The sequence below is a fragment of the Aethalodelphis obliquidens genome, unplaced genomic scaffold (assembly GCF_003676395.1).
Source record: "Aethalodelphis obliquidens isolate GAN/ISIS:26980383/991018 unplaced genomic scaffold, ASM367639v1 scaffold9, whole genome shotgun sequence".
NCBI classification, from domain to species: domain Eukaryota; kingdom Metazoa; phylum Chordata; class Mammalia; order Artiodactyla; family Delphinidae; genus Aethalodelphis; species Aethalodelphis obliquidens.
This window is the reverse complement of record NW_020837953.1, coordinates 45,481,569-45,495,648: the sequence shown is the minus strand read 5'-3', so window position 1 is coordinate 45,495,648 and position 14,080 is coordinate 45,481,569. Positions and strand designations below refer to the sequence as shown.

The following is a 14,080-nucleotide window of genomic DNA, read 5'->3' as shown; positions in this document are numbered from 1 at the left end:
GGTTGTCACAACTAGTGGGAGAGATGCGCCTGGCATCTCATGGGCGGAGGTCAGGGATGCTGCTAAACGCCCTACAGCACGCGGGGGAGTCCCCACCACTGAGAGTCACTGGCACGCAAAGTCAGCAGTGCCGAGGTGTTGACGCCCGCCCCGGGGGCCCCGCAGGCCAGGCTGGCCCAGGCCCCGGGGTTGCCGCTGACAGCAGGGTCGCTCTTGCAGATCCTAGAGCTGGGGCGGCATGGGGAGCACGGGCGCTTCACGGAGGAGGAGGTGAGCTAGGGGCCGTGGGCGGTGGGGCGTGGACCTGGCTGCAGCCCTCACCGCCCCCCCACCTCCACCTGTGCCCCTCAGCAGCTGCAGCTGCGGGAGATCCTGGAGCGCCGGGGGTCCGGGGAGCTATACGAGCACGAGAAGGACCTGGTGTGGAAGATGCGGCACGAGATCCAGGAGCACTTCCCCGAGGCGCTGGCCCGGTTGCTGCTGGTCACCAAGTGGAACAAGCACGAGGACGTGGCCCAGGTAGGCGGCAGGGCCGGGGCCGGGGGAGGGGGCAGAGTCTGGAGCCAGACCGCAGCCTGCGCCCCCTGCCCTGACCACCGGCACCCCCCAGATGCTCTACCTGCTGTGCTCCTGGCCCGAGCTGCCCGTCCTGAGCGCCCTGGAGCTGCTGGACTTCAGCTTCCCTGACCGCCACGTGGGCTCCTTTGCCATCAAGTCCCTGCGGAAACTGACGTGAGTCCCGCGGGCTTCCTCATCTTCAGAGGGCGGCTTTGCCCCAATGGCCCGGGTCTAGCCACTGGCTGGGGACCTCTCCTGGGGGCCTGCTCAGGTGAGGCTGGCCTCCCGCCCCTACCCTGCCCCCTCGCCAGCTGCAGACCCTCTCCCGAGCCGTGAAGCTCCGGGTCCCAGCCAGCCTCCCTTCTCTGCAGGGACGACGAGCTTTTCCAGTACCTGCTGCAGCTGGTGCAGGTGCTCAAGTACGAGTCCTACCTCGACTGCGAGCTGACCAAATTCCTGCTGGACCGGGCCCTGGCCAATCGCAAGATCGGCCACTTCCTCTTCTGGCACCTGCGGTAGCTGCACTCACCTGGAAGGCCACGGGGAGGAGGGGCCTCTTGCCTGCGGGCCTCGCGTCTCTGCCGGCCAGCCCGGGTGTCCTCGGTGGCTGGGTCCTGCCGGGCTGGGAGGGGCTGTGTGGCCCCGCCTGGCGAGGCGAGGCTCAGCCCCTTCTTCCTCCCTCCAGCTCCGAGATGCACGTGCCCTCGGTGGCCCTGCGCTTCGGCCTCATCATGGAGGCCTACTGCAGGGGCAGCACCCATCACATGAAGGTGCTGATGAAGCAGGTGAGGCTCGGGGCCCCCGCACCCCTGCCTGGGCTCTGCTTTGGGGCAGAGTTGCCCCAACCCCTGTAGAGCCGCGTGGGCCAGGCCGAGGCTCGGAGCCTGCCTCTCCCAGCCGGCCCACGCTGCCCTCCCATCCTCCTGGCCAGGGGGAAGCGCTGAGCAAGCTGAAAGCCCTGAACGACGTCGTCAAAGTGAGCTCCCAGAAGACCACCAAGCCCCAGACCAAGGAGCTGATGCACCTGTGCATGCGCCAGGAGACCTACCTGGAGGCCCTCTCCCACCTGCAGTCCCCGCTCGACCCCAGCACCCTGCTGGCTGAAGTCTGGTGAGCCCCAGGCCCCAGCCGGGGCCTCCCCACCTCCTCCCCTCCCCCCAGGCCCTGAGGAGGGCCCGCTGCTGACTGCGGTCTCGTCCGGCAGCGTGGAGCAGTGCACCTTCATGGACTCCAAGATGAAGCCCCTGTGGGTCCTGTACAGCAATGAGGAGGCGGGCAGCGATGGCACCGTGGGCATCATCTTTAAGAACGGGGACGGTGAGCAGGCCGGGCCCCGGCCAGGGACCCGCTGAGGCCTTGGCTTCCCCTCGCCCTGCCGTGCTACCCTCGGCGGGGGCACCTTGCAGTGGGGGCCAGGGGCAGATCTCCTGGAGGGCGAGCTGACGAAAACACAGAGTCTTGGGACTCTGGGGCCTGGGCATGGCTGGGATTGGAGAACCCACCAGAAACTCATGCCTTTCCTCCCCGGGGGTGGCTGCACAGACCTCCGCCAGGACATGCTGACCCTGCAGATGATCCAGCTGATGGACGTTCTGTGGAAGCAGGAGGGCTTGGACCTGAGGTGAGAGGCCCTCCCGTCATCCACTTGTGCCTGCACCAGGCTTAGGACCATACCCCGTCGGAGGGGTCCCCTGTCAAAGCTGACATTACCACCTCAGCTGGAAAAAAGACTGGCTCTTCTAAGAAGAGCAGGGACCAGTTTGAAACTCGGGGTCAGGGAGGCGATAGGGCCACAGGATGAGGGTGGAGAAGGCCAGCCCTGGCCCTTTGCACTGTCTCCCTCCATTGGTCCCTTTGCCTCAAACATCCCTGGCTTCCTGCCCCATCATCTTCCAAGCCACCTGGATTTTTCTTTCTGAGCAAACATGAGTTCAGCCACGGTGCCGACTCTTCCTCTCTGCATCTTGGGTGCTGGTGTGGCCTCTCCAAGGAACCTTCCCTGGAGCCCTGGGAGTCAAGGGCTCGCCCCTAGTACCTGCCTCCTCTTTTCAGCAACTTGAGTAGCATCTCCTGCAGCCTTTTTGGGTTAAGCTCCTCGGGGTCAAGAAGCCCCTGGGACAGCCCTTGACCACTGTGTCCACCTGCCCCTCCTCCCACCTGGCTAGGATGACCCCTTACGGCTGCCTCTCCACCGGGGACCACACAGGCCTCATCGAGGTGGTGCTTCACTCAGACACCATCGCCAACATCCAGCTGAACAAGAGCAACATGGCGGCCACGGCTGCCTTCAACAAGGATGCTCTGCTCAACTGGCTCAAGTCCAAGAACCCTGGGTAGGTTTCAGGCCCAAGGGACAGATGCCCTCTCCTTCCCAAGAGGCAGACCTCGGGAATCAAAGGCAAGGAGGAGGGGCTTTGACTGTCTCTGTGGCTTCTTGGCTCAGCTGAGGGCCATCCCATAGATGCTGTGGGGTGGGGGGGTGGGGGAGTGGGTCAGGTCTCTATTCCCACATGTATCAGTTAGTTATTGCCGCATAACAACCAACCCGAACTTAGGGGCCTAAACCACAAATCTGCAACTTGAGCTGGCTCAGCTGAGTGGTTCTTCTGCTTTAATCACTCACACAACTGCTCTCATCTGGTAGTTTGACTGGGCCTGGAGGATTGCACGTCTGGGGCTTCTCTCCATGTGGCCTCTCATTGTAGCCTCAGTTTCCTTCCATGACAGTAGGGGAGGTTCAGGAACTGCAAGGTGTCTTAAGGCCCAGGCTCTGGAAGGTGCCCAGCATCACTTCCTCCATGTTCTGTTGGTCCAAGCAAGTCACAAGGCCAGATTCAAGGGCAGGGGACATAGACACCACCTCTTGGTAGAAGAAGCTGCAAAACGGTGTGGCCGTGGTTTCCATCCCTGCCCCCCAGGGAGGCCCTGGATCGAGCCATTGAGGAGTTCACCCTCTCCTGCGCTGGCTACTGTGTGGCCACATACGTGCTGGGCATCGGCGATCGGCACAGCGACAACATCATGATCCGGGAGAACGGGCAGGTAGGGGTGGTGTGGGGCTGCCGTGAGCATGGTGCCTGCCGCACGGCGCTGGCCCGCTGGCCGTTCTGCTCTGCACACGGCTGCTGGCAGAGCCCCCTGTCCAAGCCCTTCCAGCTCCCTCTCCCTCCCCAGGCTCCTCTGGGTGAGGCACCCTCCTTTTTGACTCCTTTTGGGTCTTTGCTCTTCCCTCCCCTCAGCTGTTCCACATTGATTTCGGCCACTTTCTGGGGAATTTCAAGACCAAGTTTGGAATCAACCGTGAGCGAGTCCCGTTCATCCTCACCTATGACTTTGTGCACGTGATCCAACAGGGGAAGACGAATAATAGTGAGAAATTTGAAAGGTGAGGGTGCCTCAGACCCCCGAGATGCCCCTTGGTGCCGGGGGCGGTCAGTCAGAGGACGCTGGGGCTTTGTGGGCACGGCTCCTTCCAGGGTGAGGGCGGGCTGGCCGGCTGGCTGGGGTGCGGGGGGACGGGAGGACCCAGGGCCCGCTCCCTGACCTCCCACTACAGGTTCCGGGGCTACTGTGAAAGGGCCTACACCATCCTGCGGCGCCACGGGCTGCTCTTTCTCCACCTCTTTGCCCTCATGCGGGCGGCAGGCCTGCCTGAGCTCAGCTGCTCCAAAGACATCCAGTACCTCAAGGTAAACGCCAGGGCAGGGCCCCGCCAGGCAGGAGACCAGGGAGCCCCAGACTCCTCGAGGCACCACCCCCCCCAACCCCCGAGCGTGGTGGACCCACAGGGCCCTCCTGACTCGTGTGTGTTCACACCGGCCTGGGACCCGGGTCTGGCAGGAAGCCACCGGCTCTGGCCCACCCTCCCGTCCTCCGCAGGCTGCGGGCGTTTCCACTTGTACAAGAGGGTTCCCTCCATGGTTAAAAACTGTCTTTCCTTCCTGCGTCTTTTCAGTTTATGAGACGCTGGGGCGGGGACTGAGGTGGGGGGGGCCATGGCCCCCGAGTTCCTGGGAAGAAGCTGCTCCCTCCCTTCTTCCTCTTGCCAGCTTCCAGTGGAGAAGGCCAAGCCGCCTGCCTTTGGGGCCAAGACCTCCGGGCTCAAGTTGGCATCTTATTTTGAGGATGGGGCGGGGCAGGGGCCGCCTTGGTTGGGGTCGGAACGAAGAGCTCTTCCCGGGGGAGGTGTTGGGTGGCGCCCTCCTGGCTCCCTTGGTGCAGTTCTCTTAGGAGGGAGCGTTACCTGCCCAGAGTGGGTGGAGGTGCAGGGAGACGGGGCTCCCTGCTGAGCAGGGCCCAGGCCCCTCCGTGGGACGCCCATTGCTTCCATCTTGCCTCAGGATTCTCTGGCATTGGGGAAGACGGAGGAGGAGGCTCTAAAGCACTTCCGGGTGAAGTTTAACGAAGCCCTCCGGGAGAGCTGGAAAACCAAAGTGAACTGGCTGGCCCACAACGTGTCCAAAGATAACAGGCAATAGCAGCCCGTCCAAGCCCTGGGCCTGGAGACAACCGAGCTGTCAGTCTTGGGAGCCGGGCACCCTCGGCCACCCTCCGGGACCTGAAAGGCTGGACGGCATCCTTGGGAAAGAACCTACACAACTGCCTTTTGTTTACACTGGTTATTTATTTATGACTTGAAATGTTTCGGGAACTAAACAGCCATACATGGAAATGTACCCTAATGTGGGGGGGGGCACCGTCCTCCCACTTCCCCATCCAAGCCCTGGGCTTTGATGGGAAGACACTGTGAACCCGGCACCTCGAGGCCGCATCTCGCCGAGGATCTGTGACCTCAAGTCTTCCAGCTGGTGGGTCTGGAGCCGGCAGAGATGATTCTCCCGTCCGGGAGCTGCCTCCTCCCCAGGCTCCTGCCGTGCTACACCGGTCCTGGTGCCTGGCAGTGACCCGGTACCTGCTGTCCAGACAGGGCACCCACGCCTGTTCACCCCCTCCACCTGCGTGCCCTCCACTGACTGAGTTCTGGGCAGCCCCCAGAGGAGGCCTGGGTACCCTCTAGATTCAGGGATGATTGCTTTCCACGTTTTTTTTTTTTTTTGCGGTACGTGGGCCTCTTACTGTTGTGGCCTCTCCCGTTGCGGAGCACAGGCTCCGGACGCGCAGGCTCAGCGGCCATGGCTCACGGGCCCAGCCGCTCCGCGGCATGTCGGATCCTCCCGGACCGGGGCACGAACCCGTGTCCCCTGCATTGGCAGGCGGACTCCCAACCACTGCACCACTAGGGAAGCCCTGCTTTCCACTTTTAAAGCGACTCCTGGGTACGGGAATTCATCTCTGCTGTAAAGTCATTTTGTTTGCGGGTGAGAAAAAAAATAGCCAAACTACTTTACTGAACCTCTACGGCTCGGGAGAGAGGCGCCAGCGCCCATCACATATAGCGCACGCTGGTCCTCGAGACACATTAAAAAGGCCTGAGCTCGATTTAGCTCATCCTGGTCATGGATCAAGACACAAGCAGGTGCGAGTACTTTGTGCAATTGTATGTAACCTCCCTCCTCCTAAAGCAGGTTTTAGGTCATGAAAGACCTGATCTCCTCTCCACAACGCTCACCTTTGAGAACCTGCTCCCAGTACCCAGGCAGCAGAAGCGTGAGAGTTAGGGGTGTGGTGGCATCTTTTCCTCTGACGGTACTTAGCTTGAAATGATTCAGGCTCAGCCTTAGGTGCGTCTGAGGAGCTCGAGAAATGCAGGTTCCCGGGCCTCCCTCAGCCTTCTGGAGCCAACTCTGGAGATGGGGCTAAGAACCTGGGCTTCTGGAAGCCCACAGGTGAGCTTCATGTATTAGCAGCCGACTCGGGACCCACAGGGGCGACACCACTTACCTCTCAAAAGGCTTTGCACGGCTCAGCAGAGCCAGAAGTAGCTGCCCTGTCAGCAGCCTGGTGCACGGCTTCCAGAAGAGTCCAGGTGCCAACTCTGTTTCTTGGTTCACGAGAGGTGGCCGAGAGGCACTGCCCATAGCAATCCATGCCACCCACAGAGCCCCACTGACCAGACTCTGGTTCCCAACTAAGTGCTGAATTCATCAGACCCATCCACCTGTTTGGAAATAGGAAAAGCCGAGTGTATGTCTACTTGTTATTTATTTGGACGAGTCTGTGCTTCGTGGTGTGGGCAGCACACTGCATATACACAGCAATAGCCGGTTGGGTGCATGGCCTGTGTGCCTGACGAGAAGAGTATTTTCTATTTTTTTTAAATCATTTGATGTTTCTGTATGGGAAAGGTGAGTTCAGCGTAACTGATGTAGGTTCAACAGTCTGAAACCTTGAAATGAGAGGTAAAAACAGATTAGAAGAAATAAAATCCTTGGTATGTTATGCTCTTGGCTCAGAAAGAAACAAGAGGATGCAGGATTAAGATGAAAACAAGACCCAAAACAAATCGCTCTCCCACTGGAGTTAGAACAGACTTTATTGTATGTATACGCTTTCTGACCTATCATCAATATACACATCTGAAAAGTGATACCACGGCGGCTACAGACAGCGCGGAGGGTCCCGTCTACGCATTAGCGTCTATCCACGGTCTAAACAGAGCAGCGACGGTGACAGTACATGGAGGGGTGGCCACACACGACACAGGACAGCTGGCAGTGTCCTCGAAACTAGCAGTTATGATCACAGAACAGTGTTCAAAATTATTTTCCCCCCGTTTTAGAAATCTAAAAATTTACACGTAAATTAAAAACCACGTGCTGTAGGGGTTTTTGCTCCTGACTGCGGTTCTCTCCTTTCACCACCTACTGGGCATGGTTTCACCCCCCGGGGGCTCTGGGGAGGAGGGGCGCAGGTGCTCGGGGAATCGAGCACTGCCTTCAGGCCATTGGGCGTCATTTCCGCCAGGTTCTGAGTACGGATCCCCCAGGCCTGTTGCTGTCTCCAGACCAAGTGGTCAGAGGGTCTGCACCATCCACATGATCGAAACATACTCTCACCGGCAAGGAAACCTGCATCTATTCAGTATGGACCCCAAGGCTGCACCTGAGTCCAGGTTCCTGCATGAGGAAATGCCAGTCCTTGGAGAAGGGAGCAAACATGGCCAGGGACCCCAGCTCCCCGCAGCCCTCAATGGGTAGAATCCCAAAGAAAAGACCTGGCCGTTTCCAGCCTCCAAAGAGGGGTCCCTCATCCGGTCCCCTCCTGCCGGGCAGCAGATCAATGTCTGTGCTCCTTTCTCCTCATCTTGGGGTGGGGTGGGGGGCGGGGTGGGATGGGCAGGGTCTCCGGTCCCTGCCCTCCCACGCTCAGTGTCTCCGCTCCACTTTGCATCCAGCCCCGGATTATGCTAGCACAAAAGACACGAGGAATCCCAATTTATTTACAAAATATTAAAAAGTCAGTTCATCATCTACATATTAACCCCATTCTGCCATTTTATACATGCACTAGTTTGGAAAAAATAAAAACTTTTCTTTTAAAAAAAAAAAAAGAAGAGGACTACCAGGTAGGAGTGAGCAACTCTAACCCTTTGTCAAGGAGTCCAGTCACTGCAGCTTTTCTGGAGTTGACATCAGCCACAGAGCGAGCGTCAGCTCCTCACATAACTTAAGAGCGAGCAGGGCGGACGAAGGGAGGGAGCAAGGGGGAGCCTATGGCCCTATACACCAAGCGTGGGCGGAGATCGGCGACGGGGAGGCTCTGCAGACCTACTGGCCAGGATGACTCTGTACATCGTGGACCCTTGGGGTGGGCACAGGGATGACAGCAAAGCCTCCTGAAGCAGGAAAGAAGGCGACGGCGGGCGGGCACGGCCGCGGCTCAGTAGCTGAGGGTGGAGTCGTCCCACTCCAGCTGCTGCTGCCGGCTCGCAGTCTGCCGGTCACCGGGCTCCACCCCCTCCTCCTCGCTGCTCTCCGACTCGGCGCTGGTGATGTCATCCTCCTCGTCCCCGGCGTCGCTCTCCTCCTCCTCCTCCTCCTCCTCCTCCTCCTCCTCGCTGCTGTGCTGGTCCTCGTATGTCTGACAGAGAGACACGGCGACCAGGCGATGAATCCAGCCCCTCCCCCGCCCCAGCTGGTGACCCAGGGTTTGTCCACCGGCTGGAAGCCACATCCCACGACCCAGCAAGAGGGGCTGGACTAGGCTCCTCACCAAAGACGAAGGGAAGCACAGCTCCGGGCACCAGCCACAGCCGGACCGTGACCCTAAAGCAGGCCCCCCCAGGCCTCAGTTTGCCCACGCGGGGTCACGGTGCGGACCACGCAGAGCATGTGAGCTTGAAGGTTAGCTGAGCCTCCCTGGGGCCCTGGCCTGCAGGGGTTCTCAGTCGGGGCGTCACCGCCCTCGCCTACCTCCATGGGGTTCACGGTGATGGTCAGGGCAGAGTCGTCCCAATCCATCTCGTTCTCTTTGCCGCTGTCCTGGTCCCGCATGGTCCTCTGGTGAGCAGCCCGGATCCGGAACACTCCCAGGATGATCATGAAAACCAGGAAGCTGACGCACACCACGATGACGACGGTTGCGGTGCTGGGGACGACTGCGGGGGAGAGGACACAGGACGGCTGTGATGACGAGACCCGACCCGACCCGCCGTGTGCCCTCGGCCTCCACTGCTTGCTCCGTCCACCCCCCAGAGAACGGGAGGAGCTCCGAGAAAAGGCTCAGCACGGGTTCAAGTCTGGGTTCGGGCCCCCACCGCCCCGTCCGTGCTCCGGTTTCCTCGTGTGACGTGGAATAACAGCCAGGCCGCTGGTGGCTGTTCTGAGCGGCGGTGGGGGAAGAGGGGGGCTGAGCTCACGGCAGGAGCCGGGGAGGGGCGTCCCAGGCCTACCTGCGAACGGGTGGGGGTTGGCCAGGTTGTGACCTGAGAGGTCAATGAAGGAGCGGTGCTCGGGGTGGACGAACTGCGGCTGCGCGGCCATGTGGCTGGCGTGCTCCACGGGGTTGGCCGTGTGGATGACGTTCACCTGCAGCGGAGACACAAGGGCAGCCTGAATGTGTCCGCGGATGGAGTGGACATGCACTTGACCAGCACCACCGAAGTGGGCCCTGGACCGGTGCTGGCGGGCAGAGAGAAGAACAGAAGCGGCCAGGGAGGCTGCTGTGACCACGTGACGCTGTCACACAGCCAAGAACATTCTGCTGTTGGAATAGCTCACTTCTATTGTATCTAATAAAATAATTCATCCACCACAGACTGGAGAAGACACAGCACCACCACTGGCCCTTCACCACGGGTGGTTCGAGAAGCCCGGGCACACCACATTGCCCCTCTTTTCCCAAAGCTACAGCCACGTGAAAGAGAGCACAAATCAGAGCCTTTATTTCCTTTCAAATCTGCTACCCTTCGGCTCAAAGAAAACACTCGTGGGCTCTTCAGCCCTGGGAGTTTAATTCTGCTGCTACGGGGTCACAACGGAAGCGTTCAATTGCTGAGAGTAACTTTGGGTCCATTTCTCCAGGGCACAGAAGCTCCGAGTGATACGAAAGGTGTCCCAGCAGGACGAGTGCCCTCTGGCCATTGCGGCCTAAGTCCCCACGACCACGTTCAGTGGAGAGCAGCCCTGCCGGTGCTGGCGGCAACCCTCGCCCTGCGCCAAGGATCTATTCACGGCAGGGCCAGCCATCTGCAACGAAGCCCCGGCTCCCCCGGTGAAAGCAGTGTCAAATCTCAAGAAACAACCTCGCCCCTCAGCCCGAGGCACGGACCGCCACTCGGTCCTGACCGCCTCCCTCCAGAGGCCCCTCTGACTCTCAGGCTAAGGCAGCCTGTGAAGGGGGGGCACCGTGCTGGGCCCCAGCCCACCCCGTGTATAACCTGTCCCCCCAAACCTCTGCAGGTCTAATGGGGAGCAGCCCCCCGGCTGGGAAAGGCAACCCACCCCAGGATGAACCTAAACAGTTGCCACCACGAATGCTCTAAAAATCGGCATTGGCAAACATCAGGGCCGTGAGCGAGGCACCCGGTCACCACGCTGCTGCCCTGCTCAGCACAGCCCGGCACCCACCTCCACCTGGAACTCGTTGCTGACGTAGCGACCATTCAGCTCGGAGCAGACGAGCTTGAACTTCCGGTCAAGCAAGGACCTGGTGTGCCAGTTCCGGTAGCGCAGGAGGTGCAAGACCTCCTCGTAGCTAGCCATGGTGTCGACACCTGCGGGGAAGACAGCACGGCTGAGCTTAGGGACACGGGCCGAGGGCGAAGGCGGGCTGCAGGCGGGCCCCAGAGCCACCCGGCCGCGCGTCTGGCTTGCCAACTGCGGGGGCGTCGTCCCCTGCTGAGGGGCAGGTACCACACACGCCCAAACTTCCACCCGTTATGAGGACTGGACACCAGGCAGAGCTGTGCTCCCCTTCCCGTCTGGGAGAAGGTGCGTGGCCACCACTCATCCTTTCCCACCTCCTCCAGGACTCTCTCCAGCTGCTGAGCTGGGAGGAGGTGGGCGCTGAGCTCTGAGCCTTCACTCTCCCAGTCTGGGGTCTGGCCTCTCACCTGTGAAGACCACACCCAGGTCAGAGCTGCTCACTTCGATGCCCTTCTGCTGCAGGCGGGCCGTGTCCACTTCTAGGCTCTCCTGCTCTCGGTTCAGTTCCTCTCCCTCCACCGTGACCTCGCAGGTGTCTAGGTCGTGGACAATCTCCTCTGACACCAGTGACTCTTGAACTGCAAAAATGGCCCAACCGGAAATAGCAGAGGCTGTGGAGCCCAGGGAGGTGCTCACAGCGACAGCCTGTCTGCTCATCCTCCAACTCACAGAGGCCTTTTAGGGACCACGGATGGAGGTACGGGACAGTCATTTTCAAGAATTGGGGGTGCTTTATGTGTCTAGGAGGACTGGCCACCAGGAAGGCCCGAGAATGGGGGGCCAGCCAGCAGGAGCACCCCCACAGCAGCAACCCCTGCCCTCTCAACCCACAAGAGCCATCCCAGATACTGAGGTCAAGCTGGAAAAAAGATGAAAGGACCCTCTAGGTGGGTTTCCAAAGATCATAATGAGCTCTGGCCCACGGGTCCGATTCCAGAAGCAGACCCAAGAACAGCATTAGAACATTCAAGTCTACAAAATCACAGAGGAAAAGGGCCAAGGAATAAGCAGCAGCAGGGGGGTTTCAGCCGCCCACTTCTGGGCGACGGGTCTAGGCCGTCACCTGTGGGGTCCTCGTCCCCTTCTCCTTCGGGCTCCACCTCTCTCGTGATGGTGCTGATGATCCGAAGCTCGGGGAAAAGGAAAACCCCCTCCGCGCTTTCAAATTCGGAAGCCGCTCGAGCGAAGTGGTGGATGCCACTCAGACTGATCTTGGGCTCTTCCGGCTGCAGAACCATCACGTAGCCATCCAACGCGGGGACTGAGAGGCAGGCGGCCTCGTTGAAACACCTGCCAAGGAAGGGGATGGAGGGTCAGGGCTTTAAGGGCGGCTTCTCAAGCCACACGGACAAAGGCGCTCGGAGGCGGACCCCAGGATTCCACGACCACCTGGCGGACAAGACGCCGGCCGCTCCCAGAATGTGCTTCCAAACGTCACTTAAACTTGCTGGGAACGAGGGACAGATCACCTTTCCTTACAGAAGGGAGGCTGGGTTGACGTAAAAACCTAAATACACACATTTTCTTCTCAAGGGTCACGGAGCAAAGACAGGTTTATTGTTAAAAGTCAGCACATACTTGACCACGCTGGTGATTTTGAGTCTTCGGATCCCGGGTGTGGGGAACTGTCGTGAATTCAGGTAGGAAATGTGCTGCATGGCCTTATCCAACTCCGCTACATCCTCTCCCTCCAAGGTCAACACTGACTGACTGGGGTTGGCTTGGATCTGAAATGGCACCAAAACAGAGAGACAGGAACAGAATAAGGTTCTAACGGCAAGACGCTGAAACCACAAACACTTTGACCAAGAGGATTAGCTTGGGACTGATTCGAATTGGTGACTTGGAGAAGAAAAGCGCACGTAATTCCAGTGACTGTGACCCTATTACATGATGGTAAATATCTAAGGCACAGACAGATCTGTGACATAATAAATATATATTTGGTCTTTGTCCCTGGTTTCTGGCACAGAGCTCCTAAAACTTCTGGAATTTCCTGACGGACAGGGGCATCTTTTTTCATTCCTAATAAGCCCCTTTCAGCCGCCCCCAGAATCTACCTTAACGAGGTGACTCTTGGATGCGGACTGGTTGCCAAAGAAACCAACCACATGATTACACTGGACCTTCAGCCTCACCTCTAAACTCCGGGGAGGGGACAGGGACTGGATATTGAGTTAATCAATCAACAGTGGTCAATGATTTGGTCAATCATACCTACATAACAGACCCTCCACAAAAACTTCTCAACGACAGGGTCTGGAGCGCTTCTGGGCTGGTGGACACAGCGAGGTGCCGGGAGGGTGGTGCACCTGGAGGGGGCGTGGAAGGCCCGTGCACCCTCCTCCACTCCTGGCCCTGGGCCTCCCTTCCACCTGCTTGTTCCTGAGTTGTATCCTTCATGATAAGCCAGTAATAGTAAGTGAACTGTTTTCTGAGCAGTTCTAGCAAATTAGTGAACCTGAAAAGGGCGAGGGATTGTGGGAACCCTCGACTTTTTTCAGCCAAGTGTGGGTACCAGAGGCCCAGATCCTTGCAGCTGGTACCAGAGGAGCAGGCATGTGGGGGGCAGTGGGGCCTGGTGCCCACTTAGTGTCAGGACTGAACTGGATTACAGGACGCCTGGGGAGTCGGGGTCCAGGAGCTGGAGAACTGGTGTGAGAAAGACACCCCACACGTGTAGTGTCGGAGATGCTGTGCGTAAAGGCAGCTCAGGACCAATCACCGATCAGTCCTTACGCCAACAGCCTCCGCACCTGTGCTTGAGGAAGTCGTGGGTGCTGGTGTTACCTTGACACCGCTGCCGCTGCCTTCGGGGATGTGCAGGTCTAGCCCCTCTTTACAGGTATACAGACAGTCAATCACTTTTTTATCTGTGAGCTTCCCGGAACGGATCGTCAGGCCAGCCAGATTACCTCGGAAAAACTGAGTCATGTGCAGGTCACCACCTGCAGAACACGGGGGTGGAAAAGCAGAAGTTGTGAGTGCAGCCCAGGGCCTCCTGCTTCACTTTTCATTGTGATGTTACCGGTGGTGGCAGCCTGATGGGTGGACATGCGGGTTAGTTCCTACCAGATCCTGTTAGCCTAGCAATCGACATGGAAGCACAATGAGGAAATTAAATGGTTTATGGTCATGCACGTGGCCCGGAGAAGAGAGGAGCTGGGGGTCCCTCCCCAGAAGCCCAGAAGCCAAGAGGTCCCGTGAGTGTCCCCACACATGCGGCCACTTCCTGGTAAGGGTGGCCCTCGCTGCACCCGTCATCATGGTACACAAGTGATGTCCTACCAGCGCCAGCCTCTTCAACCACTGCCTGGATCCGGCGCTGGGTTTCTTTTTTTTTTCTTTTCTTTTTTTTTGGCTGCACCGCGACCAGGGATCAAACCCCGGTCCCTGCACTGAACGCGCCAAGTCCTAACCATTGGACCGCCAGGTAATTCCCCTGGGCTGCTTTTTCTAACTGAGCACACTCGGGG

General features: G+C 59.1%; 2 protein-coding genes across 11 annotated transcripts in view; one reads left to right on the top strand and one right to left on the bottom strand.

Annotated features, from left to right (window-relative positions):
- The window catches only part of PIK3CD (phosphatidylinositol-4,5-bisphosphate 3-kinase catalytic subunit delta), a 48,380-nt gene extending 42,837 nt beyond the window's left edge, over nucleotides 1-5,543 (top strand). For 3 of the 5 annotated variants that reach the window (XM_027110277.1, XM_027110279.1, XM_027110278.1), the window contains exons 12-24: nucleotides 220-270; nucleotides 352-519; nucleotides 611-732; nucleotides 930-1,073; nucleotides 1,244-1,343; nucleotides 1,490-1,668; nucleotides 1,763-1,875; nucleotides 2,101-2,179; nucleotides 2,724-2,891; nucleotides 3,477-3,600; nucleotides 3,798-3,943; nucleotides 4,115-4,247; nucleotides 4,899-5,543. In XM_027110277.1, the coding sequence (XP_026966078.1) occupies nucleotides 220-270; nucleotides 352-519; nucleotides 611-732; nucleotides 930-1,073; nucleotides 1,244-1,343; nucleotides 1,490-1,668; nucleotides 1,763-1,875; nucleotides 2,101-2,179; nucleotides 2,724-2,891; nucleotides 3,477-3,600; nucleotides 3,798-3,943; nucleotides 4,115-4,247; nucleotides 4,899-5,036 (1,665 nt within the window). In that variant the 3' untranslated portion in view covers nucleotides 5,037-5,543. The remainder of the gene's footprint in view (nucleotides 1-219; nucleotides 271-351; nucleotides 520-610; nucleotides 733-929; nucleotides 1,074-1,243; nucleotides 1,344-1,489; nucleotides 1,669-1,762; nucleotides 1,876-2,100; nucleotides 2,180-2,723; nucleotides 2,892-3,476; nucleotides 3,601-3,797; nucleotides 3,944-4,114; nucleotides 4,248-4,898) is intronic. The other 2 variants (XM_027110280.1, XM_027110281.1) reach the window with 2 other exon arrangements.
- Nucleotides 5,544-6,967: 1,424 nt separating this feature from the next.
- Nucleotides 6,968-14,080, bottom strand: part of CLSTN1 (calsyntenin 1) — a 78,070-nt gene continuing 70,957 nt past the window's right edge. For all 6 annotated transcript variants that reach the window (XM_027110273.1, XM_027110276.1, XM_027110270.1 and 3 more), the window contains 8 exons: nucleotides 13,395-13,552; nucleotides 12,183-12,331; nucleotides 11,668-11,894; nucleotides 11,012-11,182; nucleotides 10,527-10,672; nucleotides 9,350-9,485; nucleotides 8,871-9,055; nucleotides 6,968-8,538 (listed from right to left, as the gene is read on the bottom strand). In XM_027110273.1, coding sequence (XP_026966074.1) covers nucleotides 8,338-8,538; nucleotides 8,871-9,055; nucleotides 9,350-9,485; nucleotides 10,527-10,672; nucleotides 11,012-11,182; nucleotides 11,668-11,894; nucleotides 12,183-12,331; nucleotides 13,395-13,552 — 1,373 coding nt within the window. In that variant the 3' untranslated portion in view covers nucleotides 6,968-8,337. The remainder of the gene's footprint in view (nucleotides 8,539-8,870; nucleotides 9,056-9,349; nucleotides 9,486-10,526; nucleotides 10,673-11,011; nucleotides 11,183-11,667; nucleotides 11,895-12,182; nucleotides 12,332-13,394; nucleotides 13,553-14,080) is intronic.